The sequence below is a fragment of the Anolis sagrei genome, chromosome 6 (assembly GCF_037176765.1).
Source record: "Anolis sagrei isolate rAnoSag1 chromosome 6, rAnoSag1.mat, whole genome shotgun sequence".
Classification (NCBI taxonomy): domain Eukaryota; kingdom Metazoa; phylum Chordata; class Lepidosauria; order Squamata; family Dactyloidae; genus Anolis; species Anolis sagrei.
Window position 1 is genome coordinate 62,242,702 of NC_090026.1, and position 19,058 is coordinate 62,261,759.

The 19,058-nt window shown below is 39.8% G+C and overlaps 1 protein-coding gene across 1 annotated transcript in view; it reads left to right on the plus strand.

Moving 5' to 3' along the window:
- LOC132778501 (aromatic-L-amino-acid decarboxylase-like) overlaps positions 1-17,053 on the plus strand; it is a 167,920-nt gene extending 150,867 nt beyond the window's left edge. Inside the window, exons 11-14 of the mRNA XM_060781519.2 lie at positions 1,291-1,310; positions 4,168-4,266; positions 8,317-8,418; positions 16,575-17,053. Of these exons, the coding sequence (XP_060637502.2) occupies positions 1,291-1,310; positions 4,168-4,266; positions 8,317-8,418; positions 16,575-16,775 (422 nt within the window). The 3' untranslated portion in view covers positions 16,776-17,053. The remainder of the gene's footprint in view (positions 1-1,290; positions 1,311-4,167; positions 4,267-8,316; positions 8,419-16,574) is intronic.
- Positions 17,054-19,058: the final 2,005 nt, after the last annotated feature.

Consider the following 19,058-nt stretch of genomic DNA (forward strand, 5'->3'; position numbering starts at 1 on the left):
GAGGCTGTCCAGATCTTGAATTGGTGCTTGGCAGCTGTGTCGGACTGGGGGAGAGCTAACAAATTGAAATTTAATCCAGAGAAGACAGAGGTCCTACTGGTCAGTCGAAAGGCCGAACAGGACATAAGGTTACAGCCTGTGTTGAATGGGGTTACACGCGCCCTGAAGACGCAGGTTCACAGCTTGGGAGTGATCCTGGACTTCTCGTTGAGCCTGGAACTCCAGGTCTCAGCGGTGGCTGGGAGAGCTTTTGCACAATTAAAACTCGTGCACCAGCTGCGCCCGTACCTTGGGAAGCCTGATCTGGCTGCTCAGAAACTTCAATTAGTCCAACGGGCGGTAGCTAGACTACTCACTGGAGCGTCATACAGAGAGCATGCCACCCCTCTATTATGTCAGCTCCACTGGCTGCCAGTCCAATTCCAAGCACAATTAAAAGTGCTGGTTTTGACCTACAAAGCCCTATACGGTTCCGGCCCAGCTTACCTGTCCAAACGTATCTCCCTCTACATTCCACCTTGAAATTTAAGATCTTCTGGGGAGGCCCTGCTCCTGGCCCTGCCTTTGGCACAAACACGCTTGGCAGGGATGAGGGACAGGGCCTTCTCGGTGGTGGCCCCCCACCTGTGGAACCCACTCCCCAGCAACATCAGATCAACAACATCCCTCCTCACCTTCAGGAAGAAATTGAAAATGTGGTTTGGGTAGCTGGCAGATAATTGAAAATGGTAATAATGATAATGTTATGGAAAATGGACTATGGACAGGCTTCCGATTGTGTTGTGCTCACTGAATTTGTTTCTAAATAAGGCTATACAGCCAGTATTATTGCACTTTTCATTAATGTACTTTTTATTTTAAAACTAATTTTGTAATCAATTTACTGTGTTTTATATGTATTACTGTATGTATTATTTATATGTAATGGCATCGAATTGTGCCGGATGTAAGCCGCCCTGAGTCCCCCCCCCCTCCCCCCTCAGGGGGTTAAGAAGGGCGAAATACAAATGTTTGAAATAAATAAATAAATTTCTACAACTTTCTATGTGGGTATTTTAACCACTTTAACTGCCAAAGCTCAATGCTATGGAATCATGGGGGTTGTAGTTTTGCAAAGCCTTTAGCCTTCTCTGCCAAAAAGTCCTGGTGTCTCACCAAACTACAAATCCCAGGATCCCATAGTTTTAGGTCACTTCAATTAAAGTGGTTTCAAACTCCAATAATTGGACTACTTGGAGTAATCTCAATATGATGCTGCAGTTAATTCCTGTTTCTCTTTTAAACTTACAGAACATATAACAGATTATAGGGTAAGTAAACCCCTCCCCCCACAAAATAATTTATGTATACTGCACTATTTGTATTTTTAAAAATTTTCATCAGAACAACTCAAATTTCTTTTTAATAATGGTCAAGGATAATAGGCAGAGTATTTATTTAAGACAACTCTTTCAGACCTTGCTACAAACCTAAATGCCAAGTCTGCCCACAAGTGTACCCAGAAAACATAATCACAGAACTTAATCACATCACTCATGACACTAGAGTTACTTTCACTCGATCAGGAAGCGGTCTGCAAACACTTAGAAACAAATGCAGTCATCAATAATAGTCAACATGGATTTATCAAAAACAAGTCATGCCAGACTAATCTGATCTCTTTCTTCGATAGAGCTACAAGCTGGGTAGATGCGGGGAATGCCATGGATGTAGCGTACCTGGATTTCAGTAAGGCCTTCGACAAGGTCCCCCATGTAGCGTACCTGGACCTTCTGGCAAGGAAACTAGTCCAATGTGGGCTAGGCAAAACTACGGTGAGGTGGATCTGTAATTGGTTAAGTGGACGAACACAGAGAGTGCTCACTAATGCTTCATCTTCATCTTGGAAAGAAGTGACAAGTGGAGTGCCGCAGGGTTCCGTCCTGGGCCCGGTCCTGTTCAACATCTTTATTAATGACTTAGATGAAGGGCTAGAAGGCATGATCATCAAGTTTGCAGACGACACCAAATTGGGAGGGATAGCCAATAGTCCAGAGGACAGGAGCAGGATTCAAAACGATCTTGATAGATTGGAGAGATGGGCCAAAACTAACAAAATGAAGTTCAACAGTGACAAATGTAAGATACTCCACTTCGGCAGAAAAAAATGAAATGCAAAGATACAGAATGGGTGACGCCTGGCTCGAGAGCAGTACGTGTGAAAAAGATCTTGGAGTCCTCGTGGACAACAAGTTAAACATGAGCCAACAATGTGATGTGGCGGCAAAAAAAGCCAATGGGATTTTGGCCTGCGTCAATAGGAGCATAGTGTCTAGATCTAAGGAAGTAATGCTACCCCTCTATTCTGCTTTGGTTAGACCACATCTGGAATATTGTGTCCAATTCTGGGCACCACAATTCAAGAGAGATATTGACAAGCTGGAATGTGTCCAGAGGAGGGCGACTAAAATGATCAAGGGTCTGGAGAACAAGCCCTATGAGGAGCGGCTTAGGGAACTGGGCATGTTTAGCCTGAAGAAGAGAAGGCTGAGAGGAGATATGATAGCCATGTATAAATATGTGAGAGGAAGCCACAGGGAGGAGGGAGCAAGCTTGTTTTCTGCTTCCTTGGAGACTAGGACGTGGAACAATGGCTTCAAACTACAAGAGAGGAGATTCCATCTGAACATGAGGAAGAACTTCCTGACTGTGAGAGCCGTTCAGCAGTGGAACTCTCTGCCCCGGAGTGTGGTGGAGGCTCCTTCTTTGGAAGCTTTTAAGCAGAGGCTGGATGGCCATTTGTCAGGGGTGATTTGAATGCAATATTCCTGCTTCTTGGCAGGGGGTTGGACTGGATGGCCCATGAGGTCTCTTCCAACTCTTTGATTCTATGATTCTATGATCATCATCTAATGCAATACAAGTTGACCTCTGTTAACAATGCCCTTCAGCACTTTATACTGGGAAAATAAGACAGTCTTTGCATCAAAGAATAAATGGATATAGATCAGACAGGGGAATGCAAAAACAAACAAAACAGTTGCAGAATACCTCTCTTTGTAGATATTCAAACTCAGTTATTAGAATGGCAGTCATTGAACAACAGGAACAATAATGAAAAAGGTAGAACCATTTTTTTAAAAAAAATGTTGGAAATGTCATTAAAAAGAAGAAACTTTTGCCATAGGTGATGGACATGTCCTAAAGCAAAAGTTAAATAAATCTGGATTATAATTCATAAAACTGTTGAAAACATCTTAAAAATCAATGTACCACTATACCCAGAAGATTTTCTGTTGGGATTTACAAATTCAACTCTACCAAAAACAAAACAAAACACCCCCCCCCCAAAAAAAAAAATAATCCTGATGCTCTTTTAATATATAGTAACTACAGCAAGGATTGGTTATGCTTACTTTTGGAAACAAGAAGAACTTCCCACTCAAGATCTATGGATTACAAAAATGTTGAACATGGCAGAGATGGATAAAATGATGAGGTTTATACAGTCAACAATATCTTTCCAAATCAGAAGAAGAAGGGCAACCCTTTATTGATTATTTAAAAGAAGAAAAAGAAAATGAAAGTATTGTTTTTTATAGCATCAAGGGAAAATTAGTAGTGTAGAAATGTAGTAATTACAATAAAAATATATAGAAGTTAGTGACAATGATATTCAAGGGAAAGTTAAGCTACCAGAGATATGTCTTATGACAAAAATAATAGGTTTAAAAAATTATGAACAAGACAGCAAAGACAGGGTAGGATGCGTTAGTTAGGGCTTTCTATTTGGGCAGTATCTTTCCTCCCACAATTGTCCACCAATGACCTGGACTGAATTTATTACCACATCTCTGTACTCACAGATTTTGCATTTCTCTTTCTGGTCACACACACCCAGCTGCTCTTTCATGGGTTTAAATAAATGTCTCTCAATATACACTTCACTCCATGTTTCTGAGGAAGCAGAACCAGACTATAAAAGTTTATGCTACAAATGTTTTTTTCTCAGTTGGTGTCAAAGCTACTTTCTGCTTTGTCCTAGAAACATTTGCTTTCTTGACAGTTTCAGTGTTTTTAAAAATAATTCCAATGGTTTCTGAGTAATCTGAAAATCCACACACAGTTTGACATTGTAATTTATATTATTTTTTGTATTAAAACAATATGCAATGGTTTAACTCATAGCACTGGCAGATTCCTCTGGGACGACGATTTCGTTCATTGAAAGTGTGGTTTGTGCTTCGAATGTATGGCGTGAAGGGTCTGCAAGAATACATCCGGAAGGTGAAAACTTTTTGTTTTAAAAACAATTTAGAAATGGGAAGAGTATTTATGAAACGGTTGAAGAAATAGATTTCTCTAGTGTTAAGAAATTCCTATGAGAAAAATCCTAGACAGATGACAAGCTTTACATTTTGTAAATTAATTATGAAAATTTTGTATGTGATTGTTTTGTGCTGAAGACAGCATTTTCTGTGAAATAATTATTTCTGCACAGAATTATTATTTGTATGTAGAGAAAATGCTGTTCCTTAGAAAATATTGGAATTAGAAACTTATTATCCATAACATTTAGGCATGGCCATTTTACATATTAAAAATTCTGCACAGGGAGCATTTTCTGTGCAGTAAAATAATACTTCAAAGAAACGAATATCTGCTTTTTTCTGAATTTTGCAATGAAATTCTTCACCAAATAATGAGCACAAATATGTGTGTATTAGTGAGAATGGCATGCATACTAGCTTAGCCTGTTTGACAGGACCTTGTAAGTGCTGATTTATTATCAGCAAATCTCTGATTTTAATACCTATTTTATACTTTTATACCTATATACCTGGGTTGTATAAAAAAGTTTTAAGAAGCCCTGTTGTGGAGGCTGTCATTTTTTCTGTCAGTAGCTTATATTTTCTATGTATATACTGTCCTCTTGTGGTTACATCTAAACATTACATAAATTTTAGTTTTTGAGTCCCTCATCCCAAAACAGGGTGTTGTTTTCAGTTGAAACCCCACAATTATTTTAAGGTGGATAATAAAGGATATGTGTGACCAGTTTTGTTCACATCAAGCCATGTAGAAGCCTTTATGATACAAACATACAAGCATATGTTGACTAGATAGGTAGATAGGTAGATGAAATCTGGTGGAATGACATTTATTTTTGGAATATAACAACTGAAAGATAGGTAAAATTTTCTTATTGTCCAGAGACCCTTATTACACTGTACCATACAAGTTATACAGGTAATGAGATTATGAACATCCAGTGGATAAAATTTGGGCACAGTAAAAGCTGCTTAAAATACATATTGGCTAAAAACAAGGGTAAAAAGCTACAAGAAGTGCCGATGTGTTTCAGCCTCAAGGTATGCAGGCAATAAGATTAAGAACAATGTATAGCTTGGGCACACAGATGGGTAAAATTAACAACAGTTAAAATTGGTTAAAACACAGGTTGGCTAAAAACTAGGGCTGGGCGGTTTCGTTCGTTAATTTCGTAATTGTTATTAATTTGTTATTTTTTTTGATAACGGAGCAATATTCAGGAGCAACTAAAAAACGAAACGAATTTTTCCAATTCGTTTCGTAATTGTTTAGAAATTGTTTTGTTATTATTTCGTTATTATTTCCGTATGTCTGGTGCAAGTTTTATAGTCGTTGTTTGTTTTATCAGTGATAAAAAAAATTATCACACCAACAATCAACAACAAAGGGAGAGGGAAGCTTCAGAAGTTCCCCTTGTCCCATTTGGAGGGTTTTTTAGCGTATTGCGCAATTGCGTCCGCCATTAACGAATCGATTCGTTATTGTTTCGAAATTGTTTCGTAATTTCCAAAATTTCATAAATATCGAACTTTTTAAAAGAAAAATTTCAGAATTCTTTTAAATAACGAAACGCAAAACCCCCCTAAAAACGAATCGAGTTTAGAAACAAATTTTTCCATGGTTGGACAGCCCTACTAAAAACATAAGTAAAAGACTTTCAGCCTGTGTGTAAAATTGGGAAATGTCTAATTTTGGTTGCCTCAGAAAGAAACTTTGCAACCACCAAGGTCACGTGGGGAAAGTTGTTACTAAGTAGAAACCTCACATAATTTTTTTTCTGAACTTGCTTGTAAATTCCTTAGTAGGGGATTGATTATGTCTGCTCGAACCTGTTCATAGAAACTGCATGACAGTAGAATGTGGTAGATGCACTCTACTTCCTGTTTGTTACATGGGCAGAGTCTTTCATTGTATGGAGTACCTGTAAATCTCCCACGCAGCAATTCGATGGGAGCACATTGCACCTCCCTTTGGAAAATAGGCAGCAGTATTTGGCTACTGTCAAGTTCTTTAGATAGTTTGCTGCATGAAAAGGCCCAACATAATGTAAGGACAGGGCACTAGGAGAGCAGGATACATAGGAGCGACAGTGCAGCTCACAGAAGGCAATGTCCCACAGTCTCTGTTTGATTGATTTAAGAGCCATGTCAAAACCCAGATGTGTTAGGAGGGATGCGGAAAGGCCAATGGAGGCAGCTTTCTTAGAAATGGTCTTAGACCAACTGCTTATATACTCATCCTGAGCTAAGTGGTGCATCAAGCCAGACCCTAAACTAAAAACTCTGATCTTGATCCAATATTTAAGTGCCCACCACCAGGGTCTTATTGACAGGGGTGCTTCACCGGATTCAAGACACAGGATGGTACACACCTGGGGAGCTGGAAAAGGGCCCTTAAGAACTGTTGGTCTATTTTTGATGTTAGGCCCCCAATCCAGATGCTAGAAGTGTATAGCAACTGGGAAGCTATCTTGGCACTAAAGGCTCTAGTTGCTGAAGGTATGAACCGCCAGCCACTCTTTAGTAGCAGTAAAACGCAGAATGTCAGAACTGCTTACTTGAGCCTTGAGGGTAATGGAAGCAATATGAGTAGACCAGAATGGTCAGTGGTGGAAAAAAAGCCCCAGATATTGGAAACTTCTGACCTGTTCTAGGGTATGCCCATCAAGAGACCAGAGGCAGGGCGAAAATCTTTTTTTCAAATACTAGAACTTTGGATTTCACATAGTTGATTTTTAGGTCGTTCTGGGAAGAGTAGTTCAGGAATTTCCTGGATCTTCTGGTTGAAAGATGTAAGCCGTTCAAAAAAAGAATAGATGTGGCAGGAAAAAGTTAGGAAATAGCATTATGAGGCAAAGATCCAAGAGAGAGCATTTGGGTAAAAGCGAATGAACAAAACAACAACATTTTGGTAGAGATCTTCTACAGGCCACCAAACAAAACAGAGATGACAAATAATGCTTTACAAAAATAAATCACAGAAATCTTAAGGAATTAGTAGTCACGAGAGGAGGAGGATTTTTGGCCACATTTTACTGTCAGTGTACAATTTGAGAAGGCTTTTATGTAAAGAACTAACTGTATCGGTAATCAATCAGTTGTTTCATCAGAGTAGAAACCATCTCCATGAAATGTTTCTAAATTTGAATGACTGATTCCCCCCCCCCCCCCCCCCCAATTTATTGATATGCCACTAAGAAGCTGGATAGTAGGGCTGGGCAACCACGGAAAAATTTGTTTCTAAACTCGATTCATTTTTAGGGGGTTTTTGCGTTTCGTTTTTTAAAAGAATTCCGAAATTTTCCTTTAAAAAAGTTCGATATATACGAAATTTCGGAAATTACGAAACAATTTCGAAACAATAACGAATCGATTCGTTAATGGCGGACACAATTGCGCAATACTCTAAAAAAACCTCCAAATGGGACAGGGGGAACTTCTGAAGCTTCCCTCTCCCTCTGTTGTTGACTGTTGGTGTGATAATTTATTTTTTTATCACTGATAAAACAAACAACAACTATAAAACTTGCACCAGACATACGGAAATAATAACGAAACGACTTCGAAACGATTTCGAAACGATTTCGAAACAATTACAAAACAATTACGAAATGAATTGAAAAATTCGTTTCGATTTTTAGTTGCTCCTGAATGGTTCAATATCGGATCGTAAGCTACTTTAAATACGAATTATTAACGAATTACGAAATTAACGAACGAAACCACCCAGCCCTACTGGATAGCTATCTGCCAGGAGTGCTTGGATTAGGTGTTCCTGCATGGCAGGGGGTTGGACTGGATCCCCTTGTGGCCTCTTCCAATTCTATAATTCTGTGATTCTTCCACCAGTTCTAGAGTTCTACATTAACTATCTATCTGTTAAAGTTGCTTCATTGATACATATACTTAACTTTTAGTGTTTTAGGACTAACTGGCATTTTTAAATAGTTCTAAAATTTGATTTTATCTTCTCATGAGGAACAATAACATAACTGTTTATTTTTAGCATATTAAGCTGGCACATGAATTTAAGGACCTAGTGCTTCGGGATGACCGATTTGAGATTTGTGCTGATGTCATAATGGGCCTGGTGTGCTTCCGACTTAAGGTAAACATTTAGTTGTTTCAAATGCTCACATCTTTTGTTGTACATAATCACCCTTTTTTAAAACTCCGAGCAACATTAACAGTGCTTAAATATCCTAAAAACACTAGATCTTGGAAGCTAAGCAGGGTCAGCTTTGGTTAGGCCTTTGATGAGAGGTTGTCAACAAATATCAGGTATATCATCATCACTGCTATTTTATTCATTTGTATCACACTTTTTTTTTTCAATAGTGGGCAGTTCAAAACACATTTAACACAGACCATGAACTCATAATATAAAAAGAGAGTAAAAGTAAATATGATCACTAAACCAACTACAATGACAAAATAAAATTCACAGAACATCGCCATAGAAATTAAAGTTATGTAAAAATAGATTTGCACCATTGAGCTTAGTTGACCAAGAACCAGAATGAAGCCAGAGATATGAATAGAAAGTAATACAAATGAGACTGTTTGCAGCTAAAATGAAAGAGAAGCCTCAATGGAAGACAGATGAAACTCTTCAGCAGTTAAGCACAGAAAAGAAGCAACAGAAAAAGGCCAACCATACAGTATTTATTTATCGTGTCATCAGCAACCATGCCATTGTATTACATTTCTAACAGAAAAAAACAAACAAACAGATAAAAAAAACACAAATTTTGCAAACTTGGTAGTTGATTAAATGTCCTTTGACCAGTATCTGGCCACTTGGAGTGCCTCTGGTGTTGCCGCAAGAAGGTCCTCCGTTGTGCATGTAGCAGGGCTCAGGTTGCATTGCAGCAGGTGGTCAGTGATTTGCTCTTCTCTGTACTCGCATGCCGTGGATTCCACTTTGTACCCCATTTCTTAAGATTGGCTCTGCATCTCATGGTGCCAGAGCGCAGTCTGTTCAGTGCCTTTCAAGTCGCCCAGTCTTCTGTGTGCCCAGGGGGGAGTCTCTCATCTGGTATCACCCATGGATTGAGGTGCTGGGTTTGAGCCTGCCACTTTTGGACTCTCGCTTGCTGAGGTGTTCCAGCGAGTGTCTCTGTAGATCTAAGAAAAACTATTTCTTGATTTAAGTCCTTGACGTGCTGGCTGATACCCAAACAAGGGATGAGCTGGAGATGTCACTGCCTTGGTCCTTTCACTATTGGCTGCTACTTCCCAGCAGAAGTCACGTGGTGCAATACCGGCTAAGCAGTGTAATTTCTCCAGTGGTGTAGGGTGGAGACACCCTCTGATAATGCAGCTTGTCTCATAATGCAGCAGAGTAGCATAGCGCAAGGGCAGATGTCTTCACTGTGTCTGGTTGTGATCCCCAGGTTGTGCCAGTCAGCTTTCATGACTTGTAATACTTGCATACAGTGACTTGTAAGCAGGAAGAAGAACTACTGTAAAATTAATGCAAAGAAATAGAGGATGACAACAGAAAAGGAAGAACAAGTGATCTCGTCCACAAGATCCAAAACATCAAAGGCAAATTTAAATTAAAAATCCAGATACTCTACGACCAGCATATTAAATGACCAAGTCCAAATTAAAAAGCAATGGAAACAATACATTGAAGAATGATGTAACACAGATGAAAGGAGGACAGATTTATTCAAAGACAAACCATTTGAAGATGAACCTACAGTTTTAGAAAGTGAATTAGAAGCTACAGTCAGAATACTTGGGAGACAGTAGAAACTACACTCAAGGCACTTTGGAGAAATGGTTTAACTACAGAAACTGAGTATAACTAAAATCTGTCAATAGATATGACAAACAAAACAATGGATCACAGATTGCAAATATCCAATATACACTCCAGTTCCCCAGAATAGGTAGGCCACTGATTACAGTAACAGGACCTGTTCTGGTACGGCTGTACCAGGAGCTCCAACTTTATTTGCTTTGTATTAAATGTTTGCTTGCAATCCTAGGCTTGGGATTTTGCAGCAGGGTGGCTTCCTGTTAAAGTTTGCAGTTATAGGGCAAGCCATCTGTCCATCATCATTTAGCTTTGGTTCCGCCCCTTATTCTGGGCTCTGGGAAGAGAGAGGAACCATTTTGGTCACTCACTCACAAGGAAGCCAGTCTATAGGACGCAAATCAGTTTGTCCTGTAGGAAAGGCTTCATTCCTCAAGACCATCTAGGGATCATCTGGGGATCATTCAGGGAAACAGAAGGAAAAGATCCCAAAGGCTCTGGCTGAGAGCTCACAGCCTCTCAGCCTCACAGCACCAGAGGGGAAAACAGCCCTGAAGTTCCCACAGGACAGCATTACAGAACCATGGAATTCCAGCTGAAATATCTTCTAGCTTCGTCTGGTAGGTTTACTCGATATCCAGACACATGTGGGATCGGTAGTAAGCGAGGCCTAGATGATGGACAGCCTGGGAGAGATTATAAAGGGTTCTTCCTCATGCTGAGAGAGTACAGTTAATCCAAGTCAGTGCCAGTCTCTTAAAGACTAGAATAAGAAAGCCTTGAAGTGTTCAATGTATTGGCAGACAGTGCAAAAAGACTCTGTGAACCCCACCTCCTCCAAGATGAACTGAACCACCTCAACTGGGCTCTCCAGGCCAATGGATACTCCACTTCGGACATCAGAAGAGCTGCAAGACCAAGAACAAGCCACGAGAGTAAAGATGAAGATCCACCCAGAGGAAAAGTGTTCCTGCCATACATCAAGGGAACCACTGACCGCATAGGGAAGCTGATGAGGAAACACAACATACAAACAATCTACAAACCCACCAAGAAAATCCAACAAATGCTACGTTCAGCAAAGGACAAGAGGGATCCTCTCACCTCTGCAGGAGTCTGCCCTATACCATGCAGCTGTGGACAAGTCTACATAGGAACCACCAAACGCAGCACCCAGACACGCATCAAGGAACATGAAAGGCACTGCAGACTACTTCAACCAGAGAAGTCAGCCATAGCAGAGCACCTGATGAACCAGCCTGGACACAGCATATTATTTGAGAACACAGAAATGCTGGACCACACCAACAACCACCATGTCAGACTACACAGAGAAGCCATTGAAATCCACAAGCATATGGACAATTTCAACAGAAAGGAAGAGACCATGAAAATGAACAAAATCTGGCTACCAGTATTAAAAAACTCTAAAATTACAACAGCAAAACAACAGAGAGGAAACAACCAGGCACAGATTAACACCTCCCAGCAAGAGATTTTCCCAGGCTCAGGCAGGCCTTCAAATGCTAATGAAGGTGATCAGCTGAAACATTCACACTTAACTGCAGCAGGGAAGAGCTCCTTGCCCCACCCCAGCCATTCCACAGATATATAAACCCATTGTCCTAATTCCAACAGACCTCACTACCTCTGAGGATGCTTGCCATAGATGCAGGCGAAACGTCAGGAGAAATGCCTCTAGAACATGGCTCTATAGCCCGAAAAAAACCCACAAGAACCTACTTGTTCAATGTATTGTCAAAGGCTTTCATGGCTGGAATCACTAGGTTCTTGTGGGTTTTTTCGGGCTATAGAGCCATGTTCTAGAGGCATTTCTCCTGACGTTTCGCCTGCATCTATGGCAAGCACTAGCCATAGATCCTCACTACCTCTGAGGATGCTTGCCATAGATGCAGGCGAAACGTCAGGAGAAATGCCTCTAGAACATGGCTCTATAGCCCGAAAAAACCCCACAAGAACCTTGAAGTGTTGCTTGAAGATTTGTTCCTTAATAAAGACTTTGTTGTACCATTAAAGACTCTAAAGACCATTACTTTAGGAAATCCCTAACAATCTCTCTTCGGGCACCCCGACTTCCCACTGGGTTTAAAGTATACGTCCTATAGAATAAAGACAATTTGTTCAGACTCAGTGCGCGACAGAACAGGACCATAACATCAGTCTCTTACGCAAACAAAGTGGTTCTCTAAATTCTTTAAGAAAGACTTTTACTATATATGATTGATGTGGTAAACAATTTCAGGATGTAGAAAAACTCTTGACAACATATGATGTGTACTCATGGCAAGAGGCTACCATCAGGTCAGTTGGCAACATGTCCAGCCAAGGCTGCATTTTATGACCCTTTCTGCTTAACATTTATGTTGAGCATAGAATAAATAAAGCAGGATTAGATTTGAGAAATAGAAAATTGGAGGAAGGAATATCAATTATTTGAGATATGCAGATGATATACTGCTAGCAGAAAATAGCAAAGATGTAGAATGATTACTGAATAAAGTCAAAGAAGAAAGTGTAAAGGCATGTTTACAGTTGAACATTAAGGAAAAAATAATGACTACATATCATTTAGATAACTTTAAAGTGGACCATGAAGACATGGAAATGGTTAAAGATTTTCCATACCCTGGCTCAGTCAAAATATATTGTGTAATTCAGAGAAGGTGGAGGGAGAAGAAACATATTTTAAATTTGAAAAGTCGCATTGATTTTTACAAGAACTTTTACTAAATTAACAAAGAGAAAATCAACTATATAAAAGTAGCGTGAATTTGTTGATATACGAGTTAACAAGATGAATTCAATACATTAGGGGAAATGGATAAACTGTTCAGTTTGATAAAGGATACATCATTAACAATATTTTTGAAGGTCTGAAAACCTTTAACTGACTTCTTGGGGAAAAGGGTGATTTGATAACTGTTAGTTATATTTTCTGAGATTCATTAAATAGATGATGAATATTTCATAGATAAAAGAGGTAGATTTTTAAGTGTTAAAGTACATAACTGCAAAAAGGATAGTTTTTTTGTTTCAACGGTTTTAGCTTTTGTATGGTAAGTTTTGTGTTGTTTTCTTTTGTAGTTTTTAATGTTTTTGTTATATGTCTTCAAATATTTATTTTATATAAATATTATTGAATAAAATTGATTCGAAAAAAAGTGATCCTGGAGAAAATTTCACTAAGGACCTCATCACATGAGGCGATTATAGCATCCTGGGATGTTTTCAGGACACTTCTTCCTCAGAACCTCACACCAGTCATCACACAACATTTCCCCACCCCCGACTGGGGTAAAAGTGTCACCACACACTTTCCCCACAACACGAGAGGCTTCCCGTGTTGTGTTGACTCCAATGGAGCCAGCACGCTTCTGCCCTGTTTGGGCGACACTTCCCCTGTATGATGGGGAGGGTATTGTCATGCTGGAGTAGTGCGCAGGGTGCTGAAATTGTCCCCATGCAGGGCCGTAGCCAGAAAAAAAATTCGGGAGGGGTTGAAATTTTTTTGGGGGGGGAAGTTTGAAAATTTTGCAGGGGGAGGGTTGAAACCTGCCTCCTAGCTCACGCTGAAGCAAAGAGCACAACAGGGGGCAGAGCAGCCTTCAATAGCCTGCAACTCCGCCCCTATCAACCACCTCCACCAAGTCTGGCCTCCATTCAACACCCCCTGTTCTGTCGCGAGCTGGCATGCATCACCTTGACAGCATCATCTTTTAAGATTTTAAACAGTTCAGCTGGGATCCCGTCGTCTCCTGCTGCCTTGTTGTTAACAATGCTTCTTAAGGCCCATTCAACCTCACTCCTCAGGATGTCTGGTTCTAATTCATTCACCACACCGTCAAAACTATCCTCGATATTATTATAACAGCTGTCTTTTCTATAGGACGTATACTTTAAGCCCAGCGGGAAGCCAGGGGCGCCTCAACGAGAGGTTCTCAGGGATTTTTCTGAAGTGATGGTCTTTAGAGTCTTTAATGATACAACAAAGTCTTTATTATGGAACAAACAACAAATCTTCAATGGTTCAAACAACACTTCAAGGCTTTCTTAGTCTAGTCCTCAATGGACTGGTACCTGACTTTGATTAACTGAACCTTCTCTGTAGAAAAAAAACCCTTTTTAACCTCTCCCAGGCTGCTTTCTATCTATGCCTCATCGGTGTGGGACCTACTACCGAATCCAAGTGCGTCTGGGTATCAAGTAGGCCTACCAGCCGAGGCTTGACGATATTTCAGCTGGAGTTCAGTGGATCTGTAATGCTGTCCTCCCTCTGAGAACTCTTTGAGAACTTCAGGGCTGTTTCCCTCTGATGCTGTGAGGCTGAGAGGCTGTGAGCTTTCAGCCAGAGCTTTTTGGGACCTTTTTCCTGGAATCTCCATTTCTGCATCCCTGGATGTTACTTTTCCCTGGATGCTCTTAAGAAAGGAAGCTTTTCTACGGGACGAGCTGGTCTATGTCCTATAGCTTAGCTTCCTTGTGTGAGACTGCCCAAAATGGCTCCTTTCCCTCCCAGAAGCCTGAACAGGGGGTGGAACCAAAGCTTAATTATGATGGACAGGAGGCCTGTCCTATGACTGCAAAACAGATAACAGAAAGAAAATAAAGTTGGAGCTCCTGGTACAGCCATACCAGCACACCCCCCCCCCAACTTGGTTGCTTCACTACATTGGCTATTGCTGCAAGTAATGGCAGTGTGAATAAATCATCAATATTTGCCTGATATAGTGCTTGCAGTTCTGGAGGGACTCTTAATTTTTTGCATCTCATAGACTTAGCATGGGGATTTGGTTAACCAGTTAAAATTCATGAGTAAACCAGGTTTTTTTAAAAAATCTGAAACATTTGGGGGGGGGGTTTGAACCCCTACAGGCCTGCCCCCGTGCCTGCTGTTTTGCGAAGCCTGCTGGCGAAATGGCATGGGAGGGGCTCCCCCATGTGATAAGGGTCGCAGAAAATTCAATAATGCTTCGTAAGTTGACAACAGTAGAAAAAGAGGAAAACTGCATTACAGATTCAATCAAGGAAGCCTCTGGAGTTTACAAGACCTGAGTAAGGCTATTGATGATAAAATGACTTGGAGGTCCCCCACTCATAGGGCTGCTGTAAGTCAAAATGAAGATCATGGCAGTTAACAAACACAACAGCAAGGCCACAAGACCACAGTGTAAGCATGTTGTATATAACACAGCATAAACAAATAATTCATTTAATTTAGAAAGTTTAGCCAAAAAATCCTTTGAGAGAACTTGTAGAGGAAATAGATCTTAGATGGACCAGTGATTTGATCCAATGTGACAATCCTTATGTTGCTCTGCTCCATTTCACTATAAGTGCTTCATCACGCTGCACAGAGAGCAGTGACAAACAGCTGTTACTGGATCGGAAAAGGTAAATCTTACAGGAATAAATATTTATCATGAAGATACTCAAGATTATAAATGTGATACTCAAGATTATTATAACTGACGCAATATCTGAAATCCAAGCAAATGATGGGAAGTAGTAAAACGGGCTGGTCTCCAATTAGGAAATATTTAGAAGGCAAATAAGATGGATATGATGAAGGGGGAAAAATACATGAAGATAGAAGACAGAAGACAAACGTAGCAGAAGACAACACTAATACTAACAAAGCTACAGGGGACATAATAAGTACATAAGATACTAACACACTTCACGTCCCACCTTCCAAACCTAAGCACACCCCCCCCCCATTTTCCTTTAGAATAGCCCTATCCTATCCTATTGATATCCTAAAGCTTGTGCGCCAGCTGCGCCCGTACCTTGGGAAGTCTGACTTGGCCACGGTAGTCCACACTCTGGTTACATCCCGTTTAGACTACTGCAACGCTCTCTACGTGGGGCTGGTAATGAAGTGCAAGAAGTGCAATGACTGGTAATTTGACCATTGGAATGGAACAACGGGAAATGATACTGGATTGTGGGTTTGACGATGAGACGACAGGGAATGGCTTTTGTAGTAATGTTGATGTTTTTGATGAGGATGTTTTTTTGATAATGATGAATTGTGGATTATTTTACACTATGTCTTGTATTTTGCACCTGTTTTCTATGTTGTACACCGCAGTGAGTCGCAGTGCGAAGTAAATAAATAAATAAATAAATAAATTTATTCTAATAGCTAAATTCTTGAGGTGTCTTGCTTTCCATAATTTTTCCAAATTTTGTTCCCAATTCTTCATCCCATAGTTCTCTTGTTTGTAGCCCTTTTCTTCCCTCTTTAATCTCTATTAATATTTTGTATATCATACTTGTTATCCCTTTTTGATACTCATTTTTTGCTTTAGTCTGCTTTTTTAATATTATACTTTCAAATTTCGTTGGTCTCTATCCCCTAAGCTCTTTCCTTTCCAATTATTATTATTATTATTCCCTAAAGACTGTCTTTAGTATAATTGCTAGAACTACTTGGAGAATGTTAGTGGTCATTACTGTATGTTTTGTCATTCTAGGGTTCTAACAGACTTAACGAAGCACTTCTTAAAAGCATAAACAACGCAAGACGGATTCATCTTGTCCCATGCCACCTGAGAGAGAAATTTGTGCTACGCTTTGCGATTTGTGCCCGCACAGTGGAGTCTGCCCATGTCCAGTTTGCCTGGAAACACATTGTGGATTTAGCTAATGAACTTTTGAATGGGCAGAAAGAGTAGGAGTAGTGGATGAAGAAAATAATTTGATTCAATTGAAGATTTAAAGAATGATAACAGACAAATTGTTGTAATATTCTATGTTCTGCTATATCCTAACACTTACAAAATGACCAGTATCAATGGTATGCTGTAATCAAGACCAAGAATTATATAGATTGGAACCCAATAACTGCTTTGCTGAATCAGGGCTCGATAACCCTGTCATGTGCTTTCTAAGAGCCCTTCCAAACAGCCATATAATCCAGAATATCAAGGTAGAAATATCTGCTTTGAACTGGGATTTCTGTGTCCACACTGCCATATATTCCAGTTCAAAGCCGAAAATGTGAGATTTTATTCAACTGTGTGGAAGGGGCCTAACAGTAGTCACCTAAATGTTTCAGGTAGGTCCTAAATAAGCCATAAAAATGATTGTTTCTAGCACTTGGTATGTAAAGGTATAGTGGTCCAAACTGGGCTATACCATTTAACAATGCCCTTCTGGACCAACTTACCTGCCTGAATGCATCTTCCCTTATGATCTTTAAACAGAGGTAGTACTTAAGCTGTGGCTGGATCTACACTGCCATACAATCTAAATTATCAAAACAGTTATTCCAGATTATCTGCTTTGAACTGGATTATATGAAACCCCTTCTACACTGCCCTACGTCCCAGGATCTGATCCCAGATTATTTCTTTATCCCAAATTATATGGCACCGGGGACTCATATAATCCACTTCAAAGAAGATAATCTAGGATCAGATCCTGGGATATAGGGCAGTGTAAATCCATCCTGAGTATTACTAAATGGCAAAGGGTTAGACTAGATCAGGGGTCCTCAAACTAAGGCCCGGGGGCCGAATACGGCCCTCCAAGGTCATTTACCCGGCCCTCGCTCAGGGTCAACCTAAGTCTGAAATGACTTGAAAGCACACAACAACCACAACAATCCTATCTCATGAGCCAAAAGCAGGCCCACACTTCCCATTGAGATACTAATAAGTTTATGTTTGTTAAATTGTTCTTCATTTTAATCATTGTATTGTTTTTAAGTGATTTTTGCACTACAAATAAAATATGTGGTATGCATAGGAATTCATTTATGTTTTTTTTTTCAAATTATAATCCGGCCCTCCAACAGTTTGAGGAACTATGACCTGGCCCTCTGTTTAAAAAGTTTGTGGATCCCTGGACTAGATGGTCCAACTTTCTGATTCTTTGATTCCACATGGAATTTATTCCCAGTTGGGCATCAGTCTCCAAATCTTATTGGGTGGTGTTAAAAGGAAGTTGCTGACGGTATAGCACAGGTATTATATAAGAAAGGTAATAATTTCTATGTTTCCAATATTTATGTAATAATCAGTATATGAATCAATACATTTTGAGATCCATGATAATTGTGCTGTTCTAAAGTGTATCATTTTGGGCTACATTAAAACTGGTATAGCAAAACTGCTGTTTTCTGTCCCATTCTTTCCTCGAGTCTTCTGTTAAGGATTTTGCTATTTTTATTGAATAGCTAGTTGCTAGGCTGAAGCAGGATTTTTAAAAACCTTGTAGAAAATTCATGTACATTATGCCACTACATAATGGGCGGGGGGGGGGGGGGGATCAAATACCGTTTTCCGATGTTTCTCACCCATGATTTCTTTTTAAACCGTTGGACTTGGTTCAATTAAACAATCTTTAGCTGTAAGATTAGAGCTCCATTGTAAGCCGCCTTGAGTCCCCCTGCTGGGGTAGAGAAAAGTGGGGTATAAATATGCCAAATAAAAATAAATATATATATATATATACACACTGGTGGTCAAATACGCCATTATTTGCCTGCCTCTTTAATTACAGATGATTTTTAAATTATTTTAAAATTTCACTTTTTCTCATTGCCAGATATTTCTGTAGACCATACAGACCATACTCCGATGACATGTACCTGAGTGAATGGCAGAAGAATTACTTTGTTGTTACCTCTGGCATCTGGGACAGAAGGCAAATGCATATTGTGCATAGATTTGCATATTCAGTATGCATGGGCAAATTCACAAATCTCCCAGGTTTGTGCTCCCAACCTGTTCAAAAAAGAGAGAAAATACATTGAAGTTATTGATTTTGACAATGCAGAAAGTAGCTTGAATAACTATGCTGAAACTTGGACTAAATATAGGTAAAATAGTGAATAAGAATCTGCATTGATGTTACTGTAAAGACGCAGAAAACATTTTGTAGTCATTATTCAACAGATATATAGGCCCATAATTTTTGGATCTTTTATATCTTCACTAGTCGTCCCCTGTCAC